Raw genomic sequence first — 14,394 nt, 5'->3', positions numbered from 1 at the left:
CCATTTAAGGAATCAGAGAACTCAGTGCAACGATTCATCACTGATAGACAAGAGATGGCAACAAATGTACATGGAAAAAAAAAAACCTTAAGTAACGTACCAGATGTTAAAAATCTCCATGACACCTCTTGAATGTTGTTGTGGACACTCCGGCTGTTAAAGTAACATCCTAGCTATGCTGAATTAACAACCGTAGCGTTTGTATCAAGATTTAAGAGTTAACGCAACAATTTTGAACATCCGGGATGTTGGTTCGGCAACTTTTTTTGGTTCCGTGTAGTGATTCAACAGGATAAGAATATTACAGCCTTAGATGTCAAAAATTTGATGTTTTTACTAATACAATATCAGGTCATACATTATTTCCAGAAAAAAATTACTAGAAATTAAGATTGCTCGAAAAATGAATTTGGGAAAACAAGGTAGATAGCCCATAATTCTCAAATACAAAAACAAATAATTTAAAATTGTACTGATATTTTTCAGCAATTATCAATCTTATTTATCCTGTCAGGAGGATAAGAGAAGAATTAAACATGAACTTGCAACTACATACCAATGCAGATAATTGATAGAATAACTCCAATGATCTTCATTGTGCCAACAGAAGGTGGAGAAACACATCCCGACGTACGACCAAGGAACCTTCATACCAGAAATATTTGCACTAATGTGTTTCAAAACAGAACCTTCCAGCACCGGCATATTGTTCAAGTTCCAGTTTGAATTTGTATACTTGTCAAGAAGTTTACGCTGAAACAAAAACGTTAAAATCCGTTACACATCCCTCCATAATTATAAAAACCTTTCAGATATTTATATGAAAATTGAATGAAAGAATTTTTAAAAATTATGACAGTTACCCTATGTTTATTCATTTCTTCTTGTTGTTCAACAAAACCACATAATCTTTAATTCCACGTCGAAACAAACAGTGATTGGTTAATGGTATTAAAAAGCAGTTTTTTTAGAAATGACACAATACATTGACTTCAAGTTCAAACCAAATACAAAAGTTTCCATGGTTTAGCAGGAAATTTTTCAACGTTTTGAAACATTTCGCAGCCATACATTTTCCAGCAGCCAGGCTTGCTTTCTTTTCAGATTTTTTTTATATTATATAACTGGGCTTGCCCCTTGAGTTTTAGGACACGAATAAACAGAATTTCCTTTTTTTAAACGTCCAAGCATTGAGCTACGAATGATTGAAACACTTTAAAATATTTAGCAGAGTACTTCATCCATGCCAAAAATTACAACAATCAGAACTTACCGCTTTTTCTTCTGGTACCCTTTCTAATAGCTTGTGTGTTGGAAAACCAGAACCGTGTTCATGCGTTTGCAAGTCAGCACCATACTCGACTGAAATTGGCTCCTCTAAACAGGATAATATCCTCCAGTATTCTCGCTCAATTTCTTTACTTGATAGGAACTGCAAAAAAGTGAGAAAATAAAATAAATAAATTATTTTCATTTGCTACTGGCTAGTGTCTGATAAACTTATAGAAAATCTGATTTAAAAAGTCTACAAGGAAATTTAAAAACATTTCGGCATCTGAGGTTAAAAGAAGCTTGCAGCACAAGTGAAAATTTATCAGGAACGTACTTTTATCAATTGGGTCATAAAATCGAAACATATTTTAGTTTTAGACTGAGGACACTCTCTAAATCCCGAAAGAATAAATCCAAGCAGTTTAGTGCATCTTTGCCTAATGCAGAACACAAAAAAGCACTTTAATCTCAGGCTGAATTCCACTGCATTAATTGATTTGGTTGTTTTTCTCCTAACTTGGCAGGCTAAAAATTTATATAACCTCATCTTAAAATTATGTTTTTGAGTTACCGGGTTGAAAAGATTAACAGTCTCGCTTTGATTGGAGAACTATAGGCATTTCAGAGCCAAAATATTTTTCTACACACTGGTACCAATACCTTAATTTTATATTTTTCTGTTTCTCCAAAACACTTCAGCATCGCAAAAATTTCAAAACATAAGACAAGGACAAACACGGACTGTGGAAGTCAGGCATCATTAGTTACTTGCAGCTTGGGTGAAATTTTAACTGAGCTACTTTAAAATGAATTGAACTAAAAAAAAAAAAAAAACTTCTTACTTGGAACGGTTTTCGGAAATAATGCCGTTTGAAGTCCTCTGCCATGGAACCGAAAGTCTGTAATGTGTAAGCTGTTCTCGTGTCTTCAAACCCATAAGCATCTGGGGTTGCTGCCAGTTCCTTTGCAATACACTTGGGACAAAACCATGACTCTAGAACAAATCCATCGTAAAGAATCATCAGTGTTAAGTCCCAGCTAAGAGAGTAAAAAGTTGGGCAGTGTATTTCTCTCAGCGGATGCTGTTTCCTTACGAAATACATTACAGCTACAGAAAACTTCTTTTTTGCCTTTGGGAAAATTTTTGAGTACAGCACTACCTCTTTGCAGTAGATCACAAGGGACTAGAAAATTCATCCAGTACAAAAAGAGATTTGGCAGACAGAAAATACATGTATTTATCATAGAAAAGGACCGATGGATTTATCCCTTGCAAAGAGTTTTCTTAAAGCTTTAGGAAGGTGGCTTTGCACATTTTGGCTTTTAATTCTTCATAGGAGCATCAGATCAACATAAAACATGACTGTATATTCTTAGATGCGCTGATGCTGTACAACTGAGTTTCAAAATGAAGATCAATTTTACAATACGCCCTCTTGTGGGCGAACTCTTCAATTGAAGTTTATGTGTGAAATGACCATAATACTCACTTTCTGGCATTTTTGGAAGAGGATAAGCAAGGCACATTATGTGCGTTGAAACTGCACATGTTTGACAAGTCAAAATCAGTTCTTGCATGTCTGTACGGTAACAGTTTGAGCATGTGTAGATCTGAAAGGAAAACGGAATTAATTAATGATATGTTTAATTTTTACTGAAATTTTTTCTTCTTTTGATTTACCCTTTATCATTTTTCTGACTGACTTCCAACGATAAGTTCCTGTTACTGACAAGGTTTCCCAACACTTAATTTTGAAAGTCCGGCAAAGCTAATAATTTTATGAGCAGAAAATTTAGAAAAAATAAATCCAAGCCCGAAAAAAGGATTGGTTTGAGTAACTAATACACAGGATTATTTAACTGATTACATTTCAAAAATGGTAACCTTTCCAGGGTTTCAATAATTTTTTTACTTTCCAATTCCCGACAATCATACTCTTCTTTCACTCCAAAATTTCCAATTTTCCTAACTTTCCTTTGATGTTCCCAGACTTTGAATCCATTTCCACTTATAGAGATTTAAATCATGGAAAGAGGAGCTTGAAAAGTGTGAAAAAAAGGCGCTAGATAGCCGCTCCGGCAGAAGTTTCTAAGTTGACGCATTACTTGCAAAATTCCCTGACTTATCCAGATTATCTAAATCGCCGAAAACCCTAGTTTCTTAACAATTTGAAAGGGTAAAGTGGGACAAATTAGGGATAAATGATACATGTAGTCTTACCAGAACGCCTTCTTTTGCTTCTGTGGGCTCAACAGTAGCTGATTCGTCTAAATCAAGCATTTTTGGTCCAGGCCCTTTAAACTTCAGCCTTTCTAACTCTTTTTGTGTCTGAAAAGAAAAAGTAAAAAAGTAAAAAAAATGAAAAAATACTGTCAGAATGCGACTTAAAACTGACACTTTTCAGGACAATAAGTTTAGAAGTTGGCAAATTTTGTACTTGAAAGAGTTGGGGAAACTCAGAAATAGGTTAGAGAACAAGAGAAGATCTGGTAACTTTCATTTATTTTAGAATCAACTTTCGAAGAATTTTGAGGAGTTGAGTGCGCAACCCTCCACAAACAATCAAGAATTTAATGAGGAAATTCAGAGGATTAACTCATGATAATTTTTTTTTTTTAGTTGAGTTTTTACAACCGCAAACCGTTTTCTAGTCTCTTGAGTAAATAGCAAGGTGTTCCAAAAAATTTCATGAAAGTTCACAGTATAATGTCATCTCATGAAATTTCAAGAAATTTTGCACTTGTAACCTTGACAAGCACGTGGCAAAACAATCCAACTTGGCAGCCAGAGCTTATTAAAGATGCCAGCACTATTCAAAAATGTGCCTCATTCTTGAAATGATACCTATCTTGAAATGATGTCTATTAACTTCCTGCCTCTATAAACTTAGAATAGAAGAACTCCTTACCGATGACTTTTTCTTCCCACTGTCGTTTGGTGAAGATTCTGAACTATGATCTGTGCTATCTCGTTTCTTCGGGGAATCATCATCAGACCGAAAGCTGATATCTCCATCATCTGATTCTTTTTTCGAGTCAGTTTCACCATTTTCACTATGCTCCAGGGCATTTTTGTGCAGTACAGCATTCATCTAGAAATTACATTGTAAATAAAATTAAATTTGACGGCATTAAGATACAGAGGCTGATAATCATCATCATCACTCTGCGATTGAATTGAGTTCCACATGAAGCTTCGGTAAATTCATTCTTTTAACGCCTCATGTAAAACATTGACAATTCACAAATTAAAAAAATGAAAATGGATATGAAAATGAAAATAGAAAAAAAAAGGTTTAAAATGTCAATCAGGACTTCAGAGGTTTTCTCATTTTTCTGTGTGAGGGATTAAAATACTGTTCAGTTTATACTGAAATACAAAATTAAAATTTTTGGTGAATTATTGCAAGTTTCTGGCGGTTCAAAATTTTTGAAAATGCAATTTCACTCTCGCAGACTTTTACCTGTGCACTCTATGCGATGCTAATTACACATAAAAATTCGGATCAAATTTTTCAATGGTACATAAGAAACTTAATTTCATGCTAGCTTCTGATAATTACAGGAACTTGAGAACCTACTTTGCTGTCTTTATAAAATTTTTCAATTTTCCATTTAAATTATATTGTAGCAATATCTTGGTGCTCCTTTCTAAAAACACTACAATTTTAGAGTAGTTTCTTTACAGTTAAACAGAGACCATTCTGTATAAGTTCTCCTGTCCTAAAGTTTTCACTGTTCTCTTCAAAATTTTGGAATCAATAAATCAAAAAACGCAAGACAGAAATAAAATAAATACAAACCTTCATGACGGCCAATCTTTTGTCTGATCGTCCTTTGGAGGCTCGAGTCAAAACACGAGGCTTAGAAAAGGGAAAATAATTACAATATTAATCATCTGTTTAAATCAAGACAATTTAAAAAAAAAAAAAAATTAAAAACCCTAATGGTGAATCATCAAAGAAGTAAAAGCATTGAATCACTTATCTTATGAAACAAGCTATAAAGCTTTCACCCTTTTTTTTTGTTGATAAAATGACATTCATCATCTTTGCTTAAGACTAGGTCACTGAAGTTACTGAAATTTCCTTTACAAAATAACAGCAGATTCAGGTCAAGATGTTAAAAGAGGAATAATTCAAATATATGATTTGGGAACACTCTGCCCTTTTTTTTCTTCTTTTTTAAAAAAATTAAATTACAGAGATAACTAAAACCATCGAGGATCTTTCATTTTACGCATAAAAAATTCAACACATAACTATCAAATTTTTAGAGTATCCTGAAATTACAACCACTGTGTATAAAATAACATGAGTTTAATATAAAAGTGAAATATTCAAGTACATACTTCATGTATTGGACCTGGCAACTGATTTAAATCAGGAAATAAGAAACCATTACACTTACCTCTGGGGTGCTGTTCAAGTTCAAAGAGATGATGGATTTCTTTTTTTTGCCACTCATCAAACCTAAGTCTTTCAACGTATCTAAATTGATCTAGAGAAACACAACATATAGAGGAATATTACATTGTGGATTATAATGAGGTTAGAGTTAGGTTATAGGTATATATTAGGGCAAAATTTTACTCGCAAGATTTAAAGGTCTCCAAGGCTATTCAAATTTTCATAATTGTCATGGATTACCTTTCATCAATTGTGAAAACAACACAAAATCTGTAAAAAAACCTTTTGATTTATATACTTCCACTTTTTGGGGGGATAAAATTCACTGAGAAAATTATCAGTAAATTTCATGAGCTGAAGATAGTTCTCTTTCAAGACATGGAAAAAGTTGCATGATTGTTGAAATTAGAAATCTTTCATAGCACAAAGTGCTAAGCATTTCTCGAGTCAAACTCCCGTCATTTTAAACGTTAACGATTCTACTTAAATCAGCATAGAGGGAGTCCTAAGGTTAAATTGACAACTGATGATTACTTAGTGATTCCAACAAGTTGAAGAAACTCTCATACAAATATTTAGGAAAAATTTCTGTGCTAAATTCACTTGGTCTGCAGTTTTATTATTCTTCTATTCTGATTCAAAATCCTTCTCATAGCAATTGGTCACTCGAAATTGAAATTTTGTCCAATCAACTATTTAAGGTGTCCTTTAAATATATACGTTGGTCAACTTCTTACATCTTTACTACTAGATTCCGAATCACTGAGGCTTTTCCTTCGTTTGACTGGTTCTGGAGATTTAATCACATCTTTGGCTTCATCATCGGAGATTACTTCTTGTTTTACGGCTCCATTTGGGTTCAAATCCTGGTGGAATAAGTGAAACAAAAATTGTACGATCAACTTCATAGATAATACTCACACGACACTAACACAGAAATTATAGGCAAAATACAGAGGTGAATCAAGACCAATAATCAATTGACTCTGCAATGAACTTGCGGAAATATTAGACACATAACAAACCTGGAAAACGCTGTAATTTTTGTGATAAAATCATTGACTTAAAATTACGGATCCAAAACCCAGGAAACTTCTTTTGAGCAAAGATTAATAGCAATCTTAACATCAAAATTTCCTCACTACGCTAAAATGTCTTCATACTATAGGAATTCATTCAGTGCACACCCTCTCATTGCCAAACTGCAGCTGATGGTTGAAATTCATAGACAAAGTTAAAGACAAAAAATAAATGGGGAGTATGGAGCAATCCTATTGGTTGAAATGGGTGGTTGTTATAGACTAAGGGGATAAATGATGGACTAACTATAGGATCTCTCGTCAGTTGCCGTTTGCTAGTTTATTACCTACCTCCTTGGTCCACTGCAACCACCTGCTTCCACCGATAGAATCTTTTCATATCCCTTTTGTCTTCTTTGCCTATCAATTTCAACTAACACACATTATCACTGATGTAAGTCACTGCTATTGCAATTGCCAATCTGTCATAATTTGTACAGCTCATACCATTTTTTTTTGTACCACATACAAAGTTTTTGAGATCAAAATCTTAAAAATATTGATTTTGTAATTAAGTTGTAGAAATTAATAAGTGTAGCCATCATAATGTAGACTTACGTTTGAACTTGTGTCAGAGGAATCGTCTTTGGAATGTCTGCGTTTGGAGGTCCTTGTTCGCAGTTCTATAGCAGATTCTGAGGAAGAACGAGTCTGAAAAAATAACAGTCGATAGTAGTGAATGTGCTGAAGTAAAAAAGGAAAAAGGGTGAACAAGAACATTGAAATAAGAGAGGCTGCTGAAAAATAATTCCTCCAAGCTCATGACTTAGGAAAACAAGAGATTTTTGCAAAAACTGAAAAGATCCTTAATGTCGAAATCCTTAGCTTTCTAACGGCTTTCCAGACTTTTTGATAGAAATTTGGACAAAGTACTACAAAATATGTTGCAAGTGCAAAGCGTTGCATTGTTACGACTTACTAGTGCGGCATTTTCCTTCAACCTATCTGCAGAACATGGTGTTTGGCAAAATGTAACTCCATAAAATTGGAATTTTAGTCTTACAGACCATTCGACTATTCTAAGGATTTTTTTCAGTTTTTTCCAGTTATCATCTCTTTTTTTCAGGTGAAGAGCTATATAGAATTAATTTTTAGCCTTATAATACTGGCTTTACATATAATTTTCTGCTAAGAAACAGATAAATTATCAACAACCTACGAAATTCAGAGCAAGAGGATCTCTCTGATAGCCTTGAAGATGTACTTTGGCTCTTTTAAACCGTTCTAAAGATGGAGAAGTCAGAGGTTATGAACTGACAAGATGCACTTTCCGCATTTCACAGAAAATTCCAAGCCAATCTCCATGGACAGTCAACAAAAGTAGTAGTAGACAAAAAAAGTAGTCACGAAAAAATATGTATGATGGGGAGGAAACTTTTCCATCAGGGGGAATCATGATCAACCTGAGATTTGACACTGCTAACAATACGCATAATTTTATGATTAGTCGAGGTTCGAACTTACATTTTTCTGTGGAATTTTTGCATCATCGGATGAAGAGTCTCCTTTGGCATCTTGCAAATTCTGAAAAAGAAAAGAGGGCACACGATATAAGACCAAAAAGTAACAGATCCAATATATTTTTTGTCTTAGTTTTTAATTATCATCAAATAAACACATTTGTGACAAAAATGAATTCCATTTTATCATCAGCTGTTAGGAGATTATTTCATTTTTAGTGGTCATATTTCTTCAAGTGCAGTTCAAGTTCATTCATTTTTCTTTGTTGAGGTCAAGGGTTTAGAAAGTTCCAAGATACTGGCTGCTCACTCCAATCTGACACTTCTTTTTTGTGGCGGAAATATTTGACTTCCTTACAAGTAGGTATCTCTGAAGCTTCTCGACATCCTAAAACTTCCAGTAAACTTTTTAAAGTTTCCAAAAGAGGAATTCCTCTCTGAAAACTTCTGTGGATCCCTCACCATACTTTACTTTTCCCATGATCTACATACTATAAAATAAAAGTGTAATTGATAAACATTAGACAAAGGGAGGGAGATTTTGCCGATGTTGTGGTGCAAAAATCTAAAAATGAGATCAGGAAAAAAAAAGGATTTTCTTATGATAAAAAACCCCATTGGATGTGCAGGATTCCTTTTGCCTTGACACCTATTCATTTAAAACCAGAGTTGGCTATGCTGAATCTTTCAGCCTGGAATGAGAGTTCACCAGAGTACATGTACTGGAGAGTATTGCCATCTCTGTACCGCTCTCTGATTGGTTCATCAGTTTCAGGCTATCATGGAGCTCTAAAGTTGGTCCAATGTAAACAACCCCGATCCAGAGGAACACATATTATCCGCTGAGAAATGAATGATGATCACACTCAAAGGTAAATTTTCCGTAAAAATATCTATCATAGTTTGATCCGAACGATCACATCCAAAATGATGTCTAGAACTTAGTAGAACCTTGTCGCCGTCTTGTTTGTTTTCATTGGGCCAAACTAGGAGCGGAGGAGCTGGGGTTTGTTTACATTTGGCCAACTTTGGGGCTCCATGATAGCCGACCGATCAGAGAGCGGCACACTTTTTCTGTAGTAAAAGGATTGAGATGGCAATACTCTCCCGTATACAGGTACTCTACAGTTCACCACCTAAATTCATGATAATCTATTAGGCATTCATTCGACAATACCAAATATTCGGTTGCATTTATCTAGTGTAAAATTAAAGTAGTTTCGATAGCCATAGAGAACTCACCCTTTTCCTTCCTCTAGCTTTAGAAGCAAGAGATTCATTATCGCTATCGTCAAATGACTGATTCAGACGATCCTCCTAAACAAATTAAAAAAAAATTTTTTCATCATTTTTCAATTCAAAAACCCCAGATCAACATTAAAAATTGAAGTAGTTTCCTCTGAAAACTAATACTCAGAATTAAACATATTTTTTTATTTTTTTGGCCAATCTCACTTATCGACGGTGTAAGTCGGCAATCACATAACTCGGTTTGCGACGTCACAGACTTCCTGTCATACTTGATTTTTTAAACGGAAAACTACTCAATGGCAATTCTTGAAAACTGCCGTGATTTTTCTTCTCTATGCGAAGAAAATTCTGCATAAATTTCAAGGAATGATGTCAATTTGTTCTCCATTAAAAAATAACAAAGAGGCGGACATTTTCAGACACTGCAAACGTGATGAGTAAATGCGGCTTTATGCCATTGATATCTTCTTTAAAATAGGCTTTGTCCTGCTTCCTGCCCAGCTCACATTTCTGTTTCATTAAAAAGTAAGACAAAATAGGTGAGGATTGGACAGACGGGATAATTGGAAATCAGCATTCATAAACAGTTTTTGTTCACTTACAGGACCAAAAGAAAAAATCAAGACAATCACATTATTTTACGCATTTTAATTGCTGTCAAAAGCAAGTTTTGAATGGTTATGAAATTTTTTTAAAATTACGGGCTTAAACAATTTACGTTAACTAGGGGTTGGGTCTTCACAAAACAATGCGTAAATGGCAAGCATCAGTAATGACAGTTATAACTGCTGTTTTGTCAACTTACAGTTTTGTCTCCGTTGCTTAAACTTGTGTTACTTGAAATTTGCTTTTCCAAATTTTTATTTGCTGGTTTGATGATATCAGACAATCGGTAATCAGACCTGATATCTGGGGCATATTCCTCCTGAAACACAAAATGAAAATTAATTATACATGTGAAAAAGGGAGACGTTACTATTTTGATGAGATGTCTTACACACCTAGAATAAAAACTTCTGCTCAGAGTTAGCAATTAACAATTACTAAGAGCACAATATTTTGAGGTTTTTCCTAAAATTTCACAGGCAACAGCTATCAGCTGATTACATGCTATGCTGGCTTGACAGGACATAGAACTTGTGATGTTCAGAGGCTGTGATAAAATGACTAGGTATAGTAAAAACTGCATATAAAGGAACGCATCAGAATCGGCCGAATTTTCCGTTATAAGTGGGTTTCTGGAACAAGCGATTTTTGCGTAAATATTGAGTTTCGAGCAGCAACCGTGCGGCCCGCTAGGGTGGAGCATTTTCAGGAAATATTGTCCAATCGAGTTTGGACATATGACAATCGGTGCTCCTTTTGAATACAAATTGAAATATTCATTTTGAATTTTGACGAAAAATTTGATCTTTCGGAAGAAAATTGACCTAAAAGGCGGCAGTAAAAACTGTGATTCTTGAAAGATTTGAAAAAGCATTCTGGCTTAGAATTGAGGAGTTGTGACTCTATGGGCAAAAATTCTGTCTGATTTGGCGTACTTTCAACTGTCGAAGTAGAAACAGCCTATTTGTGGTGCGCAAGAACTTACGGAGGTGCATGGCGGGCGCTGTTGCGCTACGCCTCGTTACAGAACGGCATGGTGTTGCTAAAAGCCGCTGTGAGTGCTTTCAGCGGCCACCCAAGGGTTACATGCAGTTTCTACTATACGTTGAAGAGGGCTTTTTTTTATGCGGATCGCAGTGGAACGCGGTGGATCGCGATGAACATCGGTATTTTTTTATTCCGTTCCTCAGCGTGATCCAAGCGTTCCAGGTGGATCAGGGTGGAACGCTGGATCGCTCTTCCGAGGTGGGGCGAGCTCGCGATCCACTGTGATCCTAACCTAATGCGAGGAAGTTGCCGTCCCCAAAAAATCAAAACAATAACAAATCGAACCAAATTCCAAGTTTGGATTTTTTTATCACTTGGAACACTTGGATCGGTCCGGATCGCTCAGGATTCCGATCCAGTGCGTTCCACTGCGATCCACCCTGATCCGCGATAAAAAAAAAGCCCTAAGGTAACTACTAAAAATTAAACTTGCCAATCTGATTAGCACTTAATAAGCTTACCATAAAAAAAATGAATTAACATCAAGAGCAAAAAAGATGGAAAAATAAAGTCTGAAATGAAAAGGACAAACCTGAATTAGTTTCTTAACAATTGACTGCTTTTTTTGCACAGGAGGCATCCATTTATAGCTTTGACTAACTCCAGAGAACTGAAAAAAATCAAAAACTCATGTTCATGATACTGATATGCAACAATAAAACATTGTAGGTCTGATTTTACCTAATGATGAGCGTATAAAAATCAAGAAAGCCCTGAAATCTTTGAAAGAATAAAAGTTCTTTTCTTTCTCACAATGGCACTATACGTAAAACAACAGTTTTTAAAGAGTCAAAGCAACTTTGTAAAAAAGATATTAGTAAGACCCTACATTCAGCATTGGTGATGCAGCCAAAGAGAGTATTGGTTTTCCATTTAATACAACTGAAATTTTATATATGGTGCATTGAGGGAATTATTTTTGTTTTTAAATAAAAAATTCCATCGTTTTGAAATCTTCAGACAAAAATGAAAGCATGAGTTCCTGTCATTCATCAATTTAGAGGAAAACCATTGTTTAGTTATTTAATTACAAACTCATTGCTATGAAATTATAAATACCTTCAACTCAGTGAATTTCCTGAAGGGCTCCAGATTATCCCGATAAAATCCTTTAAGATAATTGGCTGCTTGTTCAACATTAATATACCCAAGTTCTGTTGCAACAGCCTCCCAATTGTCATTTTCCGTCACGGCATCATACCCATTTCGACTTTCAACCACTTTGTACAAAGTGTACATGTCAACTTTGTACCTATTCCATGTCTTGAGAGACCGCCCATGCATTGCCCAAAATTTTGCAACCTTGTTAGCAAAAATGCTGCGGACTCGGGCTGTGGCCTGTTGAGAAGAAATTTAGGACTCAAATTGATATGTTGTTAAAGCATGTTATTCAACAGATTTTAGTAGTGCAGAAGCACTGACAAGTGTCATTTCAAAAGCTTTACCATTTAAAAAGTTAAGAATCAAAAACTAAGGATCAGTATTTCTTGATATTTTCCAGGAATGCTTTTGCCACAAGAAAAGTATTCATTTAAATTTTTTTAAACCAGTGTAAATTTTGTAGTAGCTATTAAGCATAGGTAGATGGAAATTTTGAGATGTCCCGGAGGTAAGAAACGGCAGTACAGTTGAATCGATAACGATTTTTACACTTGTCAGTCACACTCATGTGGCTGCGCTCCCAATATAAATTGCAGCATCACATGGACCTTAAGGATTGTAAAAAGAGAAAACTGTAGAATTAGAAATGAAAAATACAATGTAGTTCCCCTAGGGTGTCGCAGTTTTGAAAGAGGTAAAGAAAAAATGCAGCATAGATGTTCCAAAAGCGAGGGGGTTTTCCCCCCTTAGAAATCCTGATACTTCCTTTCCTGGAATTTTTGGGAAAAAAGTCTCCATTATTTTCATCCTGAAATTTCGGATACGTTGCAGACTTTTTTCTTAAAAATTTTGATTCATGAAGACTTCTGCTGATGACATTTGCTAAGTTGGATAAATACTCTTGATATCTCAGCATTTTCTAGATTTTAATGATAACCAAAATTCCTAGCGTTCTTTTTTGTTTTATACACTTTTTTTAATTGCTTCCCACCTTGTAAACTGAGAGAAATGTATATTCCTACATCAGCTTACTTAGTTAGATTAGATTTCCTTATAGCTGAAGTTACTGCTTGGTGATGAAAAAATATAAGCTTAAAAAATGATATGACTTGGAGCTGTCACAAATTTGTTCAACATCCAAGTTATTAAATAGTCCTCCTCAGGAAAGCACTTTCTAGCAAACTTGTGGCCATTAGTTAGATTTACATGTTTGCTTCTTCCTGACTAAAATTCAGTGATAAGTATTTCCACCATCATACTTACATCAAGTTCGTCCAATCTCTGACGCCTGGGAGTGAATTTGAATGATTTTGGTTGAACGCAAAATGGTGGCCACCAGTCCTGAAAATATCATTCTTCCATTAATATAACAGTATTGAACCAGACAAATCAGAGTTAATGAATCCGGAGACACACACATTTCAATGGAATTACTTGAATGTTTGCCTTAACTTTAATTCTTTTGTTTTAAAGAGGGGTTGTTAAGAAAATGCTTTGATGAAGGGGAAAAAAATTATGCAAAGTTCACAATTTGAGAGTAGATTAAAAATTGCTTTTCTGGCATTGAAATGAGAAGTTCAGTTCGCAGCCTGCCAAAATGAGATAGGTGTCATTTTGGTTACTACTATTAATAGTAAGTTACCACTGCATAAGCACATAAAGCACAGAAAACATCCTCCTGAGTGTAAGATTTTAATTTTCAAGAACAAGATAATCTACTCTTTTCAACGCAGGTATAAATAAAAATTATCCAGTTAGCTATCAAATGAATTAGGATTTTAACACGATAAATATAGTTTAGGTGTAAGCAAACAAGAGACAGCATTCCCCAAGATCTGCACGTCATAGGTTCAGAGAATTCTTTGCTTTCACATCCATTAGCTAGCTTCACACACAAAGCCCTTCCAGGAGAACCTGGTGCGGGTCTAAAAACGTGCTTAACAGTTGTCTTCACAAAAACGGATGTACTTGACAGTTCTTCATTCATTTTCTTCCAGTGAGAATTGAGAAAGAAATGAAAATCTATGTAGTTTTGATTCTATATTGCCTTCAAGTGAGGGAAAAAAAATTTGATCACTTCACAAAAAAAATTTTGCCCCCAACCCCTTTCACAAAAAATTGCAGGATAACGATCAAGCATTTGCGCCCCTGGTGCAGATGACCATTTGC

General features: G+C 35.0%; 1 protein-coding gene across 2 annotated transcripts in view; it reads right to left on the bottom strand.

Moving 5' to 3' along the window:
• The window catches only part of Kdm5 (Lysine demethylase 5), a 40,098-nt gene that overhangs the window by 23,957 nt on the left and 1,747 nt on the right, over positions 1–14,394 (bottom strand). For both annotated transcript variants that reach the window (XM_019048050.2, XM_019048051.2), the window contains exons 2-17: positions 13,489–13,566; positions 12,184–12,462; positions 11,657–11,734; positions 10,277–10,396; positions 9,463–9,537; positions 8,225–8,284; positions 7,319–7,411; positions 6,419–6,547; positions 5,683–5,772; positions 5,076–5,135; positions 4,182–4,364; positions 3,494–3,601; positions 2,763–2,883; positions 2,115–2,266; positions 1,274–1,432; positions 557–753 (exon numbers count right to left, since the gene is read on the bottom strand). In XM_019048050.2, the coding sequence (XP_018903595.2) occupies positions 557–753; positions 1,274–1,432; positions 2,115–2,266; positions 2,763–2,883; positions 3,494–3,601; positions 4,182–4,364; positions 5,076–5,135; positions 5,683–5,772; positions 6,419–6,547; positions 7,319–7,411; positions 8,225–8,284; positions 9,463–9,537; positions 10,277–10,396; positions 11,657–11,734; positions 12,184–12,462; positions 13,489–13,566 (1,982 nt within the window). The remainder of the gene's footprint in view (positions 1–556; positions 754–1,273; positions 1,433–2,114; positions 2,267–2,762; positions 2,884–3,493; positions 3,602–4,181; positions 4,365–5,075; positions 5,136–5,682; positions 5,773–6,418; positions 6,548–7,318; positions 7,412–8,224; positions 8,285–9,462; positions 9,538–10,276; positions 10,397–11,656; positions 11,735–12,183; positions 12,463–13,488; positions 13,567–14,394) is intronic.

This window comes from Bemisia tabaci, chromosome 6 (assembly GCF_918797505.1).
Source record: "Bemisia tabaci chromosome 6, PGI_BMITA_v3".
In the NCBI taxonomy this organism is placed as follows: Eukaryota; Metazoa; Arthropoda; class Insecta; order Hemiptera; family Aleyrodidae; genus Bemisia; species Bemisia tabaci.
The sequence above is the reverse complement of the archived record's forward strand: the minus strand, read 5'-3'. Positions and strand labels throughout refer to the sequence as shown.